This window comes from Struthio camelus, chromosome 8 (genome assembly GCF_040807025.1).
Source record: "Struthio camelus isolate bStrCam1 chromosome 8, bStrCam1.hap1, whole genome shotgun sequence".
Taxonomy (NCBI): domain Eukaryota; kingdom Metazoa; phylum Chordata; class Aves; order Struthioniformes; family Struthionidae; genus Struthio; species Struthio camelus.
This window is the reverse complement of record NC_090949.1, coordinates 6,674,678-6,695,646: the sequence shown is the minus strand read 5'-3', so window position 1 is coordinate 6,695,646 and position 20,969 is coordinate 6,674,678. Positions and strand designations below refer to the sequence as shown.

The 20,969-nt window shown below is 49.7% G+C and overlaps 1 protein-coding gene across 1 annotated transcript in view; it reads left to right on the top strand.

Annotated features, from left to right (window-relative positions):
- ACBD6 (acyl-CoA binding domain containing 6) overlaps positions 1 to 19,556 on the top strand; it is a 93,341-nt gene extending 73,785 nt beyond the window's left edge. Inside the window, exons 7-8 of the mRNA XM_068951812.1 lie at positions 14,784 to 14,814; positions 18,888 to 19,556. Coding sequence (XP_068807913.1) covers positions 14,784 to 14,814; positions 18,888 to 19,042 — 186 coding nt within the window. The 3' untranslated portion in view covers positions 19,043 to 19,556. The remainder of the gene's footprint in view (positions 1 to 14,783; positions 14,815 to 18,887) is intronic.
- The last annotated feature ends 1,413 nt before the right edge of the window (positions 19,557 to 20,969 follow it).

Below are 20,969 nucleotides of genomic sequence, written 5' to 3'. Positions count from 1 at the left end.
ATTCTAGTGCCTCTCCGATTCTTCCTTGTCCACCAAAACTGGAGGCAGGGGAGGGGTATAAAGCTAGTGGCTCGAAACGAGTGCTGCTGGCGGTCCCTCATTGCTGTCTAGCACGGAGATGCTTTGGGTCCCTGCTCTGGTGCTTCGGTTGGGTTCCTTCGTCACCGTTGTTAGGACGTAGCCTGAAGAGCTGTATTTATCCCTCCCAAACTGCTCGGACACCTTGCAGCGCATGTGGAGGGAGATAGCAGACAGGCCTGGACTTCCAGGCTCAAAAGTGCTGCTGGGAAGTGTCCTGGTGTGTCACACCTGGAGGAGGAGATCTGCAGCTAGCTCTTCAGTACAGTACTCTCTCGGCAACCCAGGGGTTTTCCACTCTGGTACATTTGCATATGCACCGTTTCTGGAAAAAAAACCAGGACAACGTGGATAGAGAGCTCCCTTATCCTGCCATTGAGGATGTGTGACTGATATTTATTTCTGGGTACCGATTTAGCTTTAGGCACTTAAAGGAGCAAAATAATAGCATGGTTTAATAGCAAAAATCACTGGCTGGGATTGCTCTGGGAGGACTGATTGTCTGCAGTTCACTGCTTCCCGGCTGGCTGACAAGCAGGGTGGGAGAAGCCGCTGTGGCGTTATTACCAGAGTAACGGTTAAATAGACCGGGCTTTAATGAGCGCACGACTCTGTCTTCAGTGCGTATCTCAGGCGGGGGACGTTGAAGGTGCCGATCTGTTAGACAGGACAGCTGAGCGGTACGGTGCTCAGGCGTCTTGGCTGCTCACCTTGGTAGACTGGCTCCAGCTCGTATTTTACTTGTTGCACGTGGAAGCAGCACGGACAAACCTCGCTCGGTCTCCAGCGGCTGTTTCTGCAGCCGCACAAACCGTGCATGCTTCAGCAGGGCTGCCAGCAATTGTTCTGGAACGGCTTAGGGCTCCGGTTATCCAGGGAGCAGCGCAGGTGGCGCTGGGTAACCGGCGCAAGCCTTTGGGCTGCCAGTCTGCAATCCTGCGGCTCCGTCTCCAATATTCAGCTGATATTTGCCGTATTAAATACGCCAAGTGGAATTTGGAGCCTTGTGCCTACATAAGGCCAAATCTCTTTAGTCCTCAAATAAGTAAGTAAAGCCTATAAATCAGAGGCTCCCACAACAAGAAAGCCCAAACTCACAGACCAAAATTACAGGGGAGAGCTCAGCACTGCTGAAGTTTTGGAAGGCCCAGTGTGATCCAGGGGGAGGTTAATCTCACCTCTCTCTCACTTGCGTCTGTGCTTCGCCAGAGCTACCTCAACTGTTGCAGGAGAGCTGAGCAGCTCAGCGCTGCCAGGCTCCCATTCCAGCACGCGCGCCCAGCCCTGCAGAATTGCCCCCGTGAAACAGCCCAGGATAAAGACAGTCCCCGACACACAATATATTAGACCTTGACATACTGCATTACTTAAAGAGTTCTCAGGGAAAATTAAAACCTTTTTGACTGGGTTTTGCAATGGCAGGGAAAATTTTAGTGACGTTTAAAAGGTTTCTCTTGTGTTCCTCTAATGGGATAAATAAAAAAAAGGCTTGTTTTAGGCCAGCAAATGGGGGGACAATCCAATTTCCCTGATTCCATCAAGACACTCTTAAAGCATTAGCTTGTGCAGTTCTTAAAAAAAAAAAAAAAGAAGCCCACAGGCTGACCCCTCTGCCTGATGGCTTCGAAAAGTGTCCTGATGTGGAGGTATTTACCCTCCACAGCATGCTTCACCAAGGCACTCCAGCAGCACTCCTAAATATACTCCTTGGTTATTAAACTATTCAGGAGGACAACGGTGCTGTGCTGTCTCCCAAGTAGTAGAAACCCGGCTGAGGAAAGCCACCCGGGAGGAAGCACTAGTTCATTATGTACTGCAGCGATCCACACTGTTCTGCAGGGCTGTGCTATGAGGCTAATGCGTGATGACGTGCTCTTTAAATTTGGTACTTTTGCCCTCGGTGGGGGGGGGGGGGAAAAAATGACATTAACTGGAAACGTTTCAGAGAGTGCCCTTAACTTTACGTTTTTAAGCATTGTTTTGGTTCAAAATAAATAAGGGTCCCCCGTGGAACGTTATATTTGCAGTTTGTTTCTGTCAGTCAGAAAGATTAATGTATCAACACTTGCTTCAGAGGGAGCTCTGGGGATTGATAATGGGCGAGACGAAGCCTTTCACCTCTAGGTCAGCGGTTCAGCGCGGCCCGAAGGCAGGCGCTGCTGCAGCTAGTCACCATCTGCTGCTCTTGAGGAGCCCACACGATGCGAAGTGGGCTGGCCCACTGGGGACAGATGTCTGGATCGCAGCAGGCTCCCTCGGTGGCTGCAGCAGTAAAAATGGGAAGGGCATGCTCGGCTCGGCCCAAACGTGCCACCCGTCCTGGCGTTAGGCTTGGCCGGAGCGGAACTAGGGGAACTTGACCTCTTGCTGCCTGCTGTGCTTGTGTGAAGGATGAATGGAGAACTTGTCCTTCCTACCACATGTAGAATATCTCGTTCAAAAAGCAGGACATCCCTGAGGAGCATAAATCTGTCTATTATAAAGTTGCCCGCCGTTTTCCCTAGTTACCTCCTGAGCCTGTTGAATTTTATTAGAAACACCTCTATTATGCAGCACAATGAGGGAGCGAGTGCTGTCTCTAGACTCTGAAAGAGCCTTTTAAAGTGAAGATCTATTTTGCATCTCACCAAATAAGTGATGACAAACCAGACTTCATGTATTTAGTTCAGCTACGTTTTAATAGCACTGTGGTTCCACTGAGAAGTTCCTGTTACTGAGACGGTGTGATATCCTCAGGCAGTTTTCTCGAGATGTTTCTCTTCTCTTTCTTCTTTGGTACTGGGACTTTATTTAATAGCCGGTTGGAAACCTAACTGCCAAACAGGCAGTACCAATAAACCTTTCTGCTCCCACCTCTTTCTCCTTCTTCTCCTGGGAAGAGTTCCCAACGATCACAGACCGAGAGGCGAATTTTCAGAGTCTAACATGAAGTTGTACTCGGTGGTGGGTGATAAAATGAAAGATCAGCTTCATGCACGGGCGGCCCTATAAAATAACAAATGGTAGCTTAGCTACTAATACTGTCCACAGAGGCTGCTAAAAGGCTGTTAGATGTCACAAAACCAGCAGCCCTCTGCGGGGATGAGAGGGGAGCTTCTTATCTCAGCATTTGCAGTTTCTCTGCAACTCTCTGGCAATGGTCCGCTTCAGGTAGCATCTAGGTCCTGATGCCTTCACCCTTGGTCAGACAACTGGGAATGTGCAAATGTCCTCCTTTGATACCAGACTAGCCACAAAGAGAAGTCACTGCGCTTAAGGAACAGGCATGCGTTGAGATGCCTGAACAAGGGCCTTGATGCTATGCTTGTTCTGAAAGGAGCAGCAAAAGGTTACTTTCAGTCTGCGGGCTGTGGACCACTGTAATTCAGCTCTCCCATGGGCCCAGGCTTCCCCAAAACTTATCTTAATAACATCTAGACCTCCTGTAATGAGTTTTTACAATGCAAAACCAGAGGAGAGTTCAGACCTTCTAGACATGGAGAGTTTTGATTTTGCACACCCAGCTGAGGAATGCTTATGAGACCAAAAGGGAGTCTGCACAATTCTTTATCTTCATGAACTTAAAAAGAAACTAAGGGATCTCTAGGACATTAGCAGTACCTGTAGTCCTCTTGGAGCACGTTACCACGTGATTGCTCATCACAGCTTTTGGTGCTGACTGCAGATGCTAAAATTTATCGTGGCTGTTGTGCAGTTTGTGGCGTAGGGTGGCTTAAGGAATGCATGTTCTGCAGGTCTTTCTGGACTGTGCAGGCATCGCAGAAGTGTCTGCGGTTTGGGGGACTGTGCCAAAGTGCCAGAAATGCTCCCTGCCAGTTCTGCAGCTGTTTTTGCAAGGCTCTGGCACACTTGCGGCATTTCAGCTCATCCTGCCTTTGCCCAAGTCAGCTCAGATCACAGAATCTGCATTCACAGCAAACTCCTGCATTTCCACGTGGCACTGCTTTAGCCCATAGTGGTGGTTTCTGTGCTTCCTTTTTTATTTCTTTGTCTCTAATGGCCACTCAGTCATCTTTAAAATGACACTGTAACCTAAGAGGGCATGCTGAAATGCAAAGTGGTGATTCTGGTTCCATTATAGTTGACAATTAAAAGTGCAGCCTCTCCTTCGCCTTCCAGGGTTGTGGGTTCACTCCTTTGTAGAAAAAGAGGTTATTTACAAAGTCCTGAATCGCTTCAAAGTCTTTTAAAGATAAGCCAGCCTTTGCTTTGAAGTCAGGAAAGGCTGGAGCAAACTGGACGGTGGCAGCAACGCTCTCAGCTCTTGATGCCTCCCTTCCACGCTGCTAAATTTAGCAGCCTGGTCAAGCTTCCTTCTTTCGCTTGAATCAGGTAGAGCATGTGGCATGTTGACCTGTTGGCTGGCACTGGGTCCGATCCTGCTCGCCGCGTTTGCAGCCCCTCGGCAGTGGCTGAGGGAGCCATATGCAAGGAGCAGCGCTGCCTGATGGGCCGGCACCGCCGCGCTCCCGCTTAATCTCGGTGCTCCCGTCCACACGTGCTGCCCTGATATCCGACAGCCGGTCCCAGGTGGGCAGTGTGCCAGCAGTGACTTTACAGGCTTTGTGGCAGAGATTATTTAAAGGAGATTAACCCTTCTAAACCCCTTAGATTTTAATTATTTCTGTATGTATTTATAAAACCTGCAGTCTGCTAGTTCCAGGGCACAACTGCCCCAGTCCCCATCCTTAACCTGGATTCATGAATATACAACGCAACCGTATTACAGGACAGGGGCTGGACTGGAGAGGGGTCATTGGACTTATTTATTTATTGCCATTCTGGCGTACTTCACATCTGGGAGGAAAATGCAACATTATGGTTTCAAATTATAAAAGGAGCTAATAATTGGAATGACTTTAAAATAATAGCACTAACACTGCGTTAATTGAATTGTTTGATTTGATGCAGTGTCTTTCACTAATTGTTTTGGTTAAGGCAGCTCTTTCATTAATGCATGCTCTTGCCTTCCCCCTTGCCTGTATTTTGTACTGGAGCACCTTGCCTCTCTCTGAAGAGGGGACGGTAAACGTAGGGCTCTCCTTAGATTTGATGTATTGGCAACCAGAAGAGGAGAGGCCTGTGTTTTTCGTTCAATCCCATAGCAGATCTTTTATATGTATATTAATGTTGTGAAGTGATGAAGTCTGGAAAACTTCCTTTGCCAGCAGGTACTGTTCAAAGGAAAAAGGAAGGGTGTGCGCCACCGTCTTTTCGTTCTTTCCCTTCTATTTGTCATGTTAGGTAGTGTCTGGCTACTTAATTTTTCAGAGGTAAGGAGTAAGAGAGGGAACGTATCCACTCTGCACGTGAGCTGTAAAATCCAAATGAAACTGGAAATATCTTACTTGTGTTTCACAGAGCGTTATGGTGATACATATCATCCCTTGGAGAGGTAGAAAACGCATTTAAGAGTTGGTAAGCCATTCCCACTGAGGCTGTTGGATCAAAGACATTCTAGAGGCCACCTCTTACAATGGGTCACAGTCTTGGCACGAGTGCTGTAGCTGTGCTGCTGTATGTTCTAGGATCGCTGCTGAAGCTTAAAACATTGAAATGTGTGTATCTGCCTGATTTGTAAATGCAAACGTAAAAGGTGGCTGTTAAAAAGAAATAGGAAAACGTTGTAGACCCTGATGATTTGAGAAAAAAATAGGTCTTTTGGAATACATTTCTTAAAATCAGATGGTTTTTATTTATTCTGGTCCCTGGAGCAAGAAATAAATACGGAGAGTGCTGAGGAGTCCATAAATAAATTTGGTTCCTGGAGAAGCTCTTTAATATGCACATGGTCCTACTTCTGTAGTAGTGAACATTTGACCAATAGCAATTAATTTCTTATCACAGCCTTTCTATGAGGTAAGAAAACATTAGTATCTCCATTAGGAGGTGGTGAACAGAAGCTCTCGGAGAGCAAATGATGTGTCCAGCTTTTTTCCCCTGCCCCAACGCTTGCCAAGAGCAGTTGGAGGAAGCCAGAATTACAGGGACGCCTCTCCCGCATCACAGTTTGATGTTCCTCACCGGGCAGATGCTGTCATCCTAATCGAATGATATACTCCAGAAACGTTCGGTATCTGTATATTTCAGAATAAGTATTGTTCAGCTAATGAATTTTCAACCACTTACTGCGAAACACGTAGTATTTCCTTTAACAGCAGGTGGTAAAACAGAAAACAATTAAGGTCCCTGTATAAATCTCTTCCGTGGCTTCTGTCTAGAAAGGAAGAAAAAAAAGCTTCTTACAAAGCAACCTTACGGAAGATAAGGTACGGTCCCGTGGCATGTAGATGATGAAGCAAACTGTCCCAAAGGTTAATATCTTTTATCATTCAGATGGGCAGGATCCTGGGCTGAAGCCACCAGACCCTGTGCCGCTGGGGAGAGGAAGGGTTAAGCTTCGGGGCTGTAGAAGCAGATTGTGTTTTCCTTCTATGATGTGGGCTGACAAGACATCAGTATTCTATTCATCTGTTGGGAATTAGGCTGTTAATCCAATCAATGACTCTTGAGCGAGCTGCAGCCTGCTCCCCACTGGGGAACAATCGGATCAGCCGGGAGATTGTTTAAGAGCACAACGCTGTCCCCGTGTCAGGTGGAATTTCCAAGCGTTCCCTAGTGAATTGGGGATGGGAAAGCTGTCTCAGCCCATTTATCCTGCCCCTTAAATAACCAGGTATCTGCCTTATCCATGCTAAAGTGATAAAGCAGCCCGAGAGCAGAGGAGGAAGCTGCTAACTTTTACACGGCGAGGGGGCAGGGAAGCACCCTGAGAACTGACATTTCAGCGTCTTCTCCGTATTCGTGTTTGATTTCAAAGAAGAGGGAGCAGCTTTCGGCTGTCCTGTTCGCAGCCCGTGATTGTGCTTACGTAGTTTAGCTGCAGCTTGGCTCGGCTGCAGCCTCGTGATATTTGTTATAGTCCTAGGCTCCAGCACTTCTCAAACACATTTTTGATCCCTGTTCTTTGAATGGGCTGAGGAAGCACAGCTCTTCTAGGCAGCCTTTATATTGCACTGACATGCTTGTTTGACAACTAGAAAGAAGCCCGATGCTGGAAGTAACGGACAGTAGAAAACGTTCTTTCGAGCAATGTACAAATACGTAAATACAAATACACAGTTATGTTCGGAGGGCTGAGCACAAATTGGGGTGAAAATGCGCAGTGGGAAAACATCCCTGAAAGTTTCCGAGCTGCTGTATGAGCTGCTGTATACATTCAGAAACCAGTTCATTCTGCAATTAAACATGGCCATTTCTGCAGTGGAATAGCGAGACTCTTCAGCTGTGCCAGAAGCGCTGCAGGATGATGAAAGTAGATGTGATAAATCCCGTTGAAATTGCACTTGGAAATTTAGGGACACTACGAGTTGGAAACTAGGGCGATGAGGGATTAGCCTAACCCGGGCACTCTGAACTCTTCAGGCCAGCCGAGTTTGGCTGCATTAGCGGAGGCAGGCTTCCCGAGGAAGTGAGTGATCATATTCTCTCTGAGCCTTCTTGTATCTAGTTTTAACAGCAGCCTTGAAAGTGGAAGAATCCTTCAATTTAGAGCACCTGAATGAACCAGGAGCGCGCGCTCAAGCAAAGCGTATGAAGAGGGCGCTCCCCAGGTAGAAAGAACCCCAGTGCAGAGGCTTGACTTTAAAGGGTTTCAACATCCCTGTTCCCTTGATCATAATTTTGAGTCAAACAAAAGCTAATGCAATTTTCTTTGCCTTTCAGTAGCAGATTGTGCTGTAAGGGTCCATACCATTAGAAATGTAATAATTGCTTCCCTGTGCAGGTCTAATTTATCTGCGAGGCACTTAGAAGATAGGTCCCGTGATACCCAGGGAGGGAAAAGGCCCGAGAGGTGGTGATACAGATCTGCCTAGCACCTTCCATGCGTAAGGCTTCCTGCCCAGCACAGTGAAGGAAATATTGCTGCCTTCAAAAGATCTGAACGGGAGGAAGGGGGCTGAGGGGAGAGCTCTTGGAGAGGGACAGCTCAGTCCCGGGCAAAGAGAGGCGTCCCTGCCAAGCCTCCCCAACTGCGAAGTAGGTGGAAGATTTAACTGGGGAACCAAACTTGCGGCATGTCCAAGCCCTGCGCTTGTTAACCTGTGCTATTTGTAATCTCCATTGCTGGTGAGTTGTGCATGGATTGAGAGCTGTGGGTTTGATTCTGCCGGAGGTGGCTCTGTGTCCTTTGTCTCACAATGTGGGACCTCGCAAACACCCAAGTTGCCTTCGAGCGGGCCCAGAGGACGCACGTCCTGGTACCACGCAGCAGCCTAGCCCTCACGCAAACAGCTCACGCTGTTATGAGCACTTCACAAACACCGGCTAGCTCATTATTCTGGTCTGGGACACTGAGCCTGAAACAGCAGGTGAAGCTGAGCAGTCCCAAGAATATTTTGCTTTAGCTAAATCGAAAGCTGAAAAATGCAGAGAAAATGTGAAGTTCTCTGTCATTTTCTTAGGGTCAGAGCCGTTTGGGAGTCTAGATGTTCTTGCATAAAGCTGTGCGGTGGTGTTGATTCTAAAACTGTGCTGTCGTTGGTAGTGCTTTAAGAGTCAGGAGGCTATTGAAGGCCGAAGTATACATGCAGGTGGGTACACACGGGTAAAACAGGCATTTTAAAAGAACAGTATCAAATTGCGAAGTAAGCTGTTGCTTTTATGTGCCAGCGTTTGCACACATAATGATTGGCTCATCTGTCTGCTTTGGCTGGACAAGTGTTCGTTCTGCGTGTGTTAGTGGCAGGTGTCCAAAGCCAGGCTGCTGTGTGCAAAAGAGGCATGAAAACACATCGGCTGTGTTGAGGCCATCCGAAGAGTTGTCCGGTGGTGTTCAGAGTGGTTGTGTCGGTCCGCGTTGCCCGGTTTTATCTATTGGCAGGTATTAGCGTAGAAATTCTGCTATGCTTGTAGCTGTAGCCTCACCCTCAGTCATCTTGGGGATAAAATTTCAGAGAGAGAAGAAGAAGATGATGAGGTTAAAGTAAATTGTTGGGAAGTTGAAGCCTAAAGGGGAAATAAATGAGAAATAAAACCATTTCTAAAAGTAGAGGGAAGTATTTTCTTGCTATTTTTCATCTCCTTGGCTTGAGTGAGTCTGTGTCGTGTGGCTGCGGAGATTTATATTCACAGCTCCTGAGCACCAGAGCTTGTTCAGATTCCGTATTATTCCAGCCCTTTTTATTCACTCACCCGCTAAAGACGTAGTGTAAATATTTATCTTCACTCCGGCCCATCCATGCTGCCCAGCGCCGTTAAACACTCTTATCACCTCATCGGTCTTATCTCATGCAATCCCTGCCAACATTTGGGATCTATAAATTGGAACAAGCACGCGCCTTGTGGCTTCCCCCGAAAGAACAGAAAAAGAGGTGATCTGGGAGAAGTAATACCTTGGAAAAGAGAGTGCCAGTGCTGTCACTCAAAAGGGAAAGGTTAGTATAAGTGTTTATCATTTAGCCACTATGTTATACGAGTGCTTACCGCCCTCGTGGCGTCTGCACTTGGAGAAGTGATTGAGGGACGTGTGAGCAAACTCGGGGGATCTGTGACCACAGAGATGAGGCCTCTGAGGCCTCCCTCAGCACGTTCGGCAACTTCCTTTTAGGCTAAGCAGGGTACCAAAACTCCCAAGGAGCGAGCATGGGGTGGAAACACCCATATAATCCTATCACTTATGAGAACAAATTGATGCACAGAAGCCATAGTACCACTTAACGGATAAGACAGTTGGTCCATCTGCGCTCGGTCCATCTTCTCTCATTTCTCTTGCTTGAATTTCTCAGGAGCACAACGCAATCCGGTTATCCAATAAGTTACCCTGGTAGGTGGATTTTCATTGCGTGGCATCTGTTGCAGAGTAATGGACGTAGGAGGTGCTGGTAATTTTGTGGCATCCTTGTTTTGATGATTTTGGTGGACATGCATAGACACTTGTTTTTGTTTTTGAAGTATTTGCGCCACTCAGTACTGTTGGCAGGGTGTAGTGCAACAGCTCCCAGAGAGGAAGCTGTTGGAAAATAACAGATATTCTTGTTTCTACATGCTCATTGTGTGCCTTCATATCAGAAAGCTATGTTGCTGACCCAGTTATTTACAAGTTAGTACGCTCTTACTGACATTGTGGCCGCGCACCCAAAAACCAGTGGCGTTTGCAGTTGAAGTTCAAACGTTGCTCAAGATTTTCTGGACGGGAGTCTTGTCGTTTGTGTCCGGACACATGTTCAGCGCTCCCCGTGTTTTACCAGCGCCGTGATACCACTGGCACCTTTTCGTGGCTTCTCTCTCCTCAGGGGCAGCCTCCAGCTGCCTCCTGGGCGAGATCTGGAGCACGGTTCCCGCAGGGCACTGATCACCTCTCGCAACCCAAGGGCTCGCTCTCCTGGGCTGGGAGGAAAGGCAGGAGCACGCTTGGCGACGGAGCGTGCCTGGCTTCAGTCCGTTTTGCCTCACTTCCCAGCTAGCAGCTGTGGCGATCGGTGCGTACTGGGGGCTTGGAGAGAAGGCTGTAGTATTTGCTTCGTGGAGAGGCAGTGCCCAGATTTTATTCATCCATGCTGCCGCTAACTTTAATATTTTAAAGCTAGTCGTAACTGTGTTGTGGTTTTGTGAGGCTTCGCTGGTTCCGCCGCGTGGGCGACGTGGTTCGTTGCTGTGGTATGATGTCGTTCCCCTAAGACGAACGGCTCTGGTCTCTGTAGCTCTCGCCCCGCCGTGGCCAGTGGCAGCGTACGGCTGTGAAGCCGCAGGCTCTGCTGTTCGCCCGTAACTTGTGCGTGCGGCGCCGAGGCGCTCTCACCTTTCAACGTGGGCTGGTCTTTAATTCATTTCTTCCTTTCTGCTCTTTTCCTCTTCGCCTCAACTGGTGCCCGTTTCCACGAGCTCCTTCCTGCTGCTTCTCGCAGACGGGGGTGTTGTTGGAAGGACTGCGGGACACGAACCCACCAGCGCAGCGCCTTGAGGACCGAACGCCAAGCTTTGCAGAAACACCAACCGTCACTGCGTCGGGCTTACCCTTCCCCCCCGCTCCCCGCGTTCGTGTTTAACCTCACGTAATCAGCGCACTGATTTCCTCCTTTTTAGCCTTGCCAACACGGGGCGGGAGGTCTCGGCGGCATCGCGGCCCCGCGGGGGCCCTCCCGGGCAGCGCCCTGCCCTCTCCTGCGCTCGCCAGCGCCAGCTCCCGCCGCGCTCCGCACGCCACGCTGCTGTCACGAGACGCTCCCGTTAGGAAAATAACGTGGCTCTGACATGCCTTAAGACGCAGAAATGAAGCCGCTGGTGCCATGCCCGGGATTGCCCAGCTTTCCATAGGCACAGTTTGGAAGTAACTGATTAAAGCGCGCGGGTTTTTATGTCACGCACCTGGCAAACGATTGCTTTCAGCGTGTATCGGCAGGCCGCGGGTTTCGTTGCAGTCGCAGCTCTGTATGAATTACATTTCAGTAACCTGAAAGCTGAATTGGAGAGAGAAGAAATAAACGGTCGTGGCAGACACGTCCCTCCGACTTGGTTGCTGTATGTGAAATAGAGCAACAGCAATCCTGATGGGTTTCACTGGAGAAGAATTAACTGCTCCCGGCTGCAAACGAGCTAAGTAACGTGCTTCATTTGATCACGGCATTTCTGCGTGCCTTTTGGCTGCAGAAGAGGTGCTCAGGACGCCCACCTCCTGGCCGAGACGGGGCGGTCCCGTGGGCCGGGGCGCTGCGGGGGGACACCGGCGCTGCTGCAGAGCCCCTCTTGCCCGGCGGGTCGTCGCAGCCAGCTAGCCCTGTGCGGTTGTTTGGGCCATCACAGGCACGTGCCGGGAGAAGGGCCGTCTTTCTCTGGGCCCTGTGTAGGGTGCGCAGGTGGAGAAGACAGAAGCGCCGACCCGGCCTAAGGGGCACGCTGGCCCCTCACGCACCTGGAGGGGAGGGAGGTCCCACCTGCTGCCAGCCAGTTCTCCAGCGGGTTTTTATACCTGGCCGTACAGGAGTTGACTCCTACAATCCTTTGCATCAAGACCATCCAGAAATCATCTTGAGAACATTTCTGCCCTTCTTGTTGCCTTGTAAAACAACAAACGTTTCCAGAGCCGAGGAGGTGATATTCATAGCACGTAACTTCCGCAGCAGTGAGAGCTGCGGTACTTGTGTTCACGGCCCACCTTTGATTAGTTCTCAGGTGCGAACATTTTGTGTGGCATTGCCGTTTGTGGAGCCAAGCTCTGTGTCTCGGCAGCGCGGAGCAGCTGGACACGTAGGGCTCCCATTAGCCGTGGTACTCCAAAAAGCCAAATTAAAGAGGGATTGAGCTCAGCAGCCTCAGGAGGGCATTTCAAGGCCCTTAGCGAGTGACCACTCTAGAGCTTTTTCCATTTACCTGGATTAAAAATTGTCACAGCGAAAACACAAGCAAATCGCATAGCGTCTGAAAAGTGTAACAAACAGCGTTTGGCCAGCGGTCAGGCTCGAAGGGAAAAAAAGCCACAGGCTAAATAAAGCGTACAAAAATGTTTGCATAGCATTGGATTAATCGTTCTGTTTTAAAACGGCGCTGGAATGAGAGAGATGCGTTTTGTATGCTGGGACTCGCGCTCTGTTCTTAGACTAATAAATGCCAGCAAGTACATCTCGGTGAAATAAAAAGGCTCATTAGCCCCCAGCCTGATTGTAGGTCTGCTGAAGCAGCAGTGTTTTACGCAGACCTTTGGAAGAGGAACAAATGCCTGTGGCGTTTCTGGATCGGCGCTCTGTCTTCGGTAGGGAGTTTGGAGGCTAGGCTTTCCCATAGAAAGGGGATTCTGTCCGGCTGCCCGCGTCCGCTTGCGAGTCTCCAATGCAGTTCACCTCCGTGTTTTGTTGGCTGCAATTTTGAAAGCGGTAACGCAGGGCGGAACTCGCTCCCCATCCCCCAGCAGGCGCACAACCGGCGTATTTTAAAGCCTGCCTTTGCAATAATTCATTCGCACTGCTCCCACCTCCTCTTCTCCAGCCCTGCTCCCTGTTTTGCTGAAGTCAGTGCAGTCCCTGTCACTCCTCCGGCAGGCCTGTGCTTAAGCACCACTCTGTGCCTCTGAATCACATCAGTTACCTTATTAGTGCGGAATAATCAATGAATGTCGTCCTTGATTCCTTCGCTTGTTTTGTTTGTGGTATCGTCTCAAGACACCCACCCGTTTGCCTCCTCTCCCCAGAAGTTTGCATTCCCTGCGGCGTCTCAGGGGAAGGTGAAGGCCATGCCGGAATCGGGGCGGCAGGTACCGCTTGGCCTGAAGTGCAGTCTCACACGTCGCCGCGCGTACCGCGAGTGGTACGTAAGCGACTTCACAGCGGCATGTTGGAAGAAAAATCTGACCTGCCACCTTTTGTGCAGAAAAGAAGGGAAACAGATGTTTCGGCAGCAAATGCCTTTTACATCTGGCTTGTCTCTGGCGCTGCTCCTTTCGTCGCTACTGCTCCTGTAGTGCGGTGCGGTTGTCCTGCTAGTACGAGAGCAAAGCCTGGGGTCTGTCATCCTAAAACACAGTCACTGCTAGTTTCTCAGCTGCGTATGGTTAGTATCAGACAGAATAATGAACTTGGAAACCAGAAACCTCCAAACAGCAGTGTGTGTGATTTCCACCTGTTTTCCTGTTCCTTTTCCCTTCTGCCGGCTCCAGAATCCATGGTAGGCCGTAGCATTTACATCTTAATCCTAATCATGATGCTAATTAAAAACTGAGTTTACATAAGCAGCTGCAAATAAATTAAAGGAGCAGGGAACTGAATTAGCAGCTAATCCTGGTTTGGTAGTGAAAGCAAAGGGACTAGTAATTCTTTCTGTTATTTCGCCTGTTCTTGTGGCAGGATGAGGCTCCTGCACTGAGAAACGCCTGGTTTTGCCCTGTTAGGACATGCCATGCAAGCCCGAACTGTTCACCGGCAGAGCGCGCGCTTCTGCCAGCGCTGCCGGTGCTTGTTGGTTGTGAGACCGGGACGCGCTTCCCAAACGGGCGGCTTGGGAAAGAGCAGGGTAGGACAGAAACCATTACAACTGATGTAATGATATACAGGTTAGCTGGTGGAGGGACTTTTGTGCTGACATCTTCAAACAGTGATGTTTGCTTTTGCCCTTGCGCTGCAGGTGTTTCAAAGCACGTCACCTAGTTTGAGTTTGGATCTGGCTTCGTACAGCCCTTTCTGAAGCGCAGGGACCTAAGTCTTATTCACAGAAAGTGTTTCTTGTCCCCGTGTGCTCCCTTGCTGCAGAGATCACAGGGTGCAGAGATGTACCAGCGTCTGGGTGCTTTATAGCTTGGACTGTAATAGCCGGCTTGAATAGCTGGCTGAGGCTGTGCTTGCAAAGGAGCTCTCACTGGGCATTTTCAGAGGTGCACCAAAGCATCAGGATTAGTGAGGGTCCCAAAGTCAGGCTGCAGGATTGAAATCGTTCCTTTTTATGGGCTGGAAGCGATAACGCTATGAACTGAATTATACTCGTGTCATGACGTGATCCACGTATTTTTATGCGTGGATAGATATTGATTATCCATCAATAGGGATGGAGGATAGGTGATGATTCAAAGCCTGGCTGCTAGGTAGCTGGGTGTCCTGGGCTGTTTATCTAGTTGATTAAAATATTGCCGTGATTCACCTTATTTACTTAAAACTGGAATTTGCTTGTATCCCCATGACCTCGCCTATACCTCTAAAATCAAGTCTATCTCTGTTTTTCAGGACGGGGAAGGCCAGACTGCACTCCATTATGGTAAGCTGCCTTTCAGCTTGGTTGTTGCCTCTTAACAAGATGGATTTCCAGCTTGAGTAAATGATCCTACGTGCAGAAAGCAAATTTCAGCAGAAACGTTAGCAAGGGAGTTGGGTTTGATTAACCAGCTGGCTACCTCCACCAGCAAATCCTAGCGTGGCATAGCCCCATGGAGATGAAGATCTGTGCCAGCCCTAACAAGTTACATCAGCAAGGGGAAGGGGAGGAGCGATATGGCCTGAAGTTCCAGATGTCCCAGTTGCAGACTGGTCTGACCCCAGCTGATGATACAGCAGCAGATTCTCTACTACCGAAGCAAGCAGAGTATGTTCTGTGAGGTGAAGTTACAGTTTGTGTCACTCCTACAATTACATGCTAATTAGATGTGCGGTTTTATAGTAATCTTTTTAATTGAAAGATTGTTCTATCTCCAAATGAGAAAAGTAGAGAGACTAAAATGACACATGCAGTGCTGATGTGCAGGGAATAGAAAAAAGAATATTGATTTAATCTATATCATATTTTTTTCCAAAATTAAGACAGATCCAGTCATCATTTTATACTCTCTCAGTGCCTGTCACTGTGTAATTAAGAACGTACTTGTCACTCTTGAAGTGTTTGCATCTCTTCCTCTGTCCATGGTCTCGCCACAAAGACATTAGCAGGACGGCAAATTTACTTTGTAGACCATCAGTCCGAGATACAACATTTGGATCTGGACCTAAACTATGAAATTCCAGGGTTCCTGAACGAGAATGTAGTTACAGTAATGTATGATTTTTCCCCACGTGGTCTTTCCCGTAGGATGCTTTCCTTCTGGTTTTCCTAATTCTTATCATTGTGACTGAAGTAGAAAATCTGCTGCTGAGTGCTGCAGACAGCGTCCGAGGAACAACGGTGTTTGGCTACCATGTTGTACTCTCTCTCTGCCCAACTCATTCCAAATTTGGAGTTTTCCTTTTTCGGGAGAGATACCCTCCCCTGCTCCCTAACTCTGGCACTGACATCCATCTACCTGGGCGTACATGGTGATTTATGCTACGTTGTGCAGAAGCCTGGCAGGGGTATAATTTATCCAAGAGCACCTGCTTCAAGCAAGTCAAATACCCTAAAAAAGAGGGTGGATGCATTACCTTGCTGTGAATTATTTCCTTTACAGGTGGATCCCCTTGGCTGGTAGTTGAAGCTAGTTGAGTAACACAAACAAACAAACATAACTGAAACGATTAAGATGGTGTCAAAAAACGGTTTCTCTGACCCACCACGCCAGCTAAGATGTTTAAATAATCAGAGTTTTCCACCTTTTTTCCCCAGAATGTTTTGAGTGTTAAAAAAATTTTATCCTCTTGAGTATTACCCCATCTCACCTCCCTGTAAGCAGTCTATGCGGAAACCTGTCTGGGTCCCTAGTGCCCAGGCCTGATCTGTCTGCGGGTGTCCTGCTGTCCCTGGTGACCAGCATTGAACCCAGTCCGCTGAAGATTTCCTTCCTCATTTCCTTAGTTAGAAAATCTGGTAATAAGTCACCCAGATCATGCACATAGCTTGTTAACTTGGTGAATTGTTTTGATTCAAGCAGTTGTTGGCCTGGAAGTGGAATTCACTGAAAATCCCCCCGATATGATCTCTGTAAGCTCTTCATAACCAAGTCATTAATTGCAGCGGAGGTACACAAGAGCTCATGTGAAAAACATCTCTTCTGGTGTTGAGCAGAATATTGCGTTTACAAGGCCTCCCCTGTTGGCAGAGATTTTTCAGGAAAGGGTTAAATCCCATAAGCAAGGACAGTAAGACAGTGACTGCTTTTAGGGTTTATCCATCCCTTTTTATGAGCAAGTTTGGCCTGACAGCTGTCCTTGTGGTGACAGCTCTCCTGATTACAGCCGGTGTCAAACTGCATCCTGCGACGGGTTATAAATTCTGTCTCATTGCGATTGGCGCTGACCCTGGGTTTAATCGTAGGTTAAGTGGAGGCCAATACTCCAGCCTGGCCTTCCCAGCCGGGCTTCCCATTACGATATCCGGAGGCACCCTTTGCCTTGGAGATCCGCCATGCAACCGGCTGTCTCCTGGGCGCTGGGCCCTGTGGTTAAATGCGGCGACTGGGGCCGCGTTGATTGGTATGAGCATGGTCTCCCTGCTAAATGGCCTGTTAGTCTTCAGCTCCTCTCCATCCATCCATCCACCCACCCACGGGGAATACTAAAATCATTGCCTCCGCGTCTCCCAGAGGAAATCAAGGCTTCTCCTAGCGCTCGCGGCCACGTGGCCGCGGGGTGGGCAGGCTCTGTATCCTCATGGGCGCTCTGTCTTCCTTGCAAAGCACCATCTGTTCAGCTCCTTCTGCGCTGTGGCAGGGCAGTGGGAGGGGACGCTGGCGTGAAAATAAATAAAAAAAAAAAAAAAGAAGAAAGAAATTCATCATCCGAACCCTGAGGATTAATGGAGTCGGAAGGCGAACTGCGCTGAATGAAAATTCATCTTCACCCGTGCCAGTGTCAGGGCTGCCGCTCTGGCCCTTGACAAATAGAGGTTCCCAGGGCGCCATAAATCCCGCAGCTGTGCTCGTCCCCGGGGACCCTGCCTGCGCCGCAGAGACGGGCCGGTGCCCGCTGCCGGTGCCGCCACCACCCCCTCCAGCCACGCGCGCCCTCGTCCTGCAGGAGCTGAGCGCTCGGCGGCGGCGCGGTTTGGGGCAGAGCACGACCGCTCTCGTTCTGGCCTTGGCAGATCAGGGGTAACAGCGTGGGCACAGCAAGGAGTCTCTGTTCTTCGGGGTCCTCTCAGCCGCCCGGGCGCTCGCTCTCCCCAGGCCTCCTCCCACGTCCCTGCTGCCACCTGCTTCGTCATCAATCCCTTTGCTTCCCCCCCCCCCTTTTTTTTTAATCTGTTTCGATACAAGCTCCAATCACATGTTGAATTTATTTTAATTAAACTTTGCTGCTTGTCCCTTTGGGTCACTAGAAAACTGCAGAGTAATGTAAAAGATACTCTTAATTACTACATTAAATGGCAAAGAAGAGTTAGTCGGTTACGTTGTTAAAGTGCCTGAAATATAATTAAAAGCGATACATAACAATCAGACAGGGAGCTGCCGTCTTGAAAGTCTCGTAAGGCAGATCAGGACTGAGACATTTTTAGGATTCACCGGGAGTCTGCGTTACAGAGGTGGCTTAAGGGAAGAGCCAGGGACTGGGGCAAGCACAACTCTTCAGTGTTGAATAAGTTTCCTTTCTTTTTAGGAAACACCTGAGGCTAGGTGTGGAGAAGGACTTGGAAATTGCCAGGCTGTTAAGTCCTCAGGACAGAGGAGAGCTCAGGTCAAACTTGATTTTATCTCGGTAGGGTAATTCCAGTTTGAAAAAATAGTTGTTAGTGGAGGTCTTAGTTAGAAATCAGGGTGATGTGCCGTTGTAATGTGTCCGTGGACGCCCACGTACTCCCGTGGGTGCCCACCTTGTTACCCGTCTTCAGACAGCTCCAGAAAACGTCTTTTAGGGGTGCCCTGGCACCCAGCTGCCGAAACTGGGCTGCTCTCGCCTGGCCCGTGCCCAGCGCGGTGCAGTTGCCCACGTGGCCACTTCACTTTGGCCAACCTCAGCCTTCTTGTTACACAAGCAGCAGGAGGAACTTTCTCAGGACTTGTAGCCCTTCATTTCTTTTCTCCCCTGCAAGGAGCTGCATTTGTCTTTGCTCCTCGAGCTGTTAAGTGACTTGATGCTGCAGCCCTGTACCATGAAGCTGGGTGCTCCCCAGGCCCGGCCAGCCTCTCTGCTGCTTGTTGCTCCAAAGTATAGATGGAGGACTCAGGACAGAGGGAAGTTTCAAGGCTGTTTTTACCCTTTCCTTCGCAGTATTAAATCCGAACGCAAGTAATGCATTGCATACTAAGCGTTGCGCCCAGAAAAGATCTGTTCTGCATGGCCAGACGCTGAAATGGCACTTCCAGCCTCTGGAACGGGAATGTGGAAGTGGCCGGCAGCAGCACTCATCCGGAGACGCCCCGCACTGCTCCGTCACGTCAGCCCCTTCCCTGGTGAGCCCCGAACTAACCCTTCCGTCTCTCCCGCCAGCTGCCGCCTGCGAGTTTTTCGATATCGTGGAGCTGCTGCTGAAGTCTGGCGCTGACCCCACCCTCCGGGACCAAGACGGCTGCCTGCCTGAGGAGGTGACAGACTGTAAAGCCATCACGTCCGCGCTGCAGCAGCACACGGCCAGCAAGACCTAACCCCACAGCTGGGCAGCTCCGCGCAGCACACGCGCAGGGTTTGGAGGACGGACGCTGTCTGCAATAATGCCCCTTCTCTCCCCCCCTGCCCTCTGACGTACCCTGGGGTTTGTAGGGGAGGTTTCAGAGCACGGGACCTAGTGTTTAGGTGGGCTGGGCGTATCTGGGCTCTTGAGCGTGAAGACTGTCTTATCGAGCACGTGTGCTGTGCAGGATAGGATCAGGATTTTGCATGCTCTGAAACGTATCAGTATAATGGGGGGAGGGAGAGAGGGAGGGAGGGAGGGCAGAGAGGTCCTGGAGAAGGTCCCAAATGTCATTTTAAGGTATTAAACACAGCTACTGCATTGGATGTCTCACCACAGTAGCCTGTGCTGACCAAATGGGACCTCTGTGGGGAGGGCTGGCTGGGTTAGGTGAGATGCTCAGCTCTTCGGTTTGGGTTGAGTTTTGGTTTATTTTTTTTTCCCTTGGGCCCAAACAAAGTATTATGAATAAAAAAGCACAGTGTTGAGACGGCGTCCCTGCGTGTTTATCTTTCAGGGAGTGACTCGGTTCCTTGGGAGCTGTTAGGAGGAGAGGCAGCTCAGAGCTGTCAGAGCGCTCTGAGATATTCTTTCAAGCTTTCACCTCAAGCTCGTGCTCAAGCTTTCAACGGGAGGAGAAAAGGGGCACAAAATACAGAGCAGAAGCAGGCAGGGCCTCCACACCAGCTGTCTGGCAGTGCTAAGAGTCATACGTCTGTCCTTATGGTCCTCTCACAGAACATGCACAGTGACATGGTAAGACCAGTTTTTTGTGACTGGCCAACCTCCCTGAGATGAGGAACCTTTTGCCACTTTGTACAAGTGCTTTGCTGAGTGACATGTAGCAGCATAAAGCAACCCACCTCGATCAGCATTTCCAGTTCCTCCTCATCGTGTGTCAGTCCTCAGTGAGGACTTAGCTAGGGTTGGGCTTTAGTAAGAGCTGGGCAGAGACCGAGACCTGTGCTTACCCTGTCTCATGTGTGAGCCTGTCTTTGAAACCTCATGGTTCCCCTCCACTTGCCAGTAGTCACTGTTAGTCCATAAAATCGGCAACGACCTGCCTAGTGGAGCTTCACCAGGTGCCAGGGTGAGGTGGGCTGGAAAGCCAGCCAGGATCCCGGCTGGGGCTGCCCGTGCTGTTGGGTTAGGAAGCGATTTGGGGCACCGGGGAGCTGCAGGGGAACGTGCTTGTGCTTCAGCCTAACTCCTTTCCGGGAGGGAGCCACATGTGTTGTCCCTGCTGCGCTTCAGCTTAGTCTGTGCTGCACGACTAGGCTGCAGGTTTCGCTGCAGGGCATCGCTGTGCTGTTTGCTCTTCCCCGGACAAGGAGATTTACAGTGTGGAGGGGACTTATAAAAGCTCCATCACTGTAACAGGAAGCTGTTTGCCATCAAGTCCTTTCTGCACTGCATCCAGGCTCAGTAAAATAAATGGGAATGTTCCCTCTACTAAAGACTGGCTGGAAACGAGGCATATGTGGTTTTTGGCCCCTCGTGGCTGCTGCAGGCCGTTGCCAGCTTTTGCTAACGCTGACAAAGTTTGCTGAACTGGCTTGAACTCCGCCAGTAGCCACTTAGAAGCCAAAGTGCTACTGCTGCTGTTCGTGCGCGTGGTGGCTAGGACTGGTTTGGTGGTGGTGACGAAATGGCTTGGGCTCACCAGCTATGCATTCCCCTGTTGGCCATGTCAACTTACTTTCATTAACCCAATATTTGAGAGGTCTGAAATGCCTGGGAACTGCTGTGGTGGTCTCCGTGCTTTTGAAGACCCCTGCTTGGGTGCCCGGCTTTGTGCCCTGCTTTTTTCATGCGGTAATCACTGGCCTCTCTGCTGCTGGAGCTCTTGCTGAGAGGCATCGTCGCGCTCCTGCGCCTCGCAGCGGGTGTAAGGGAGCGTT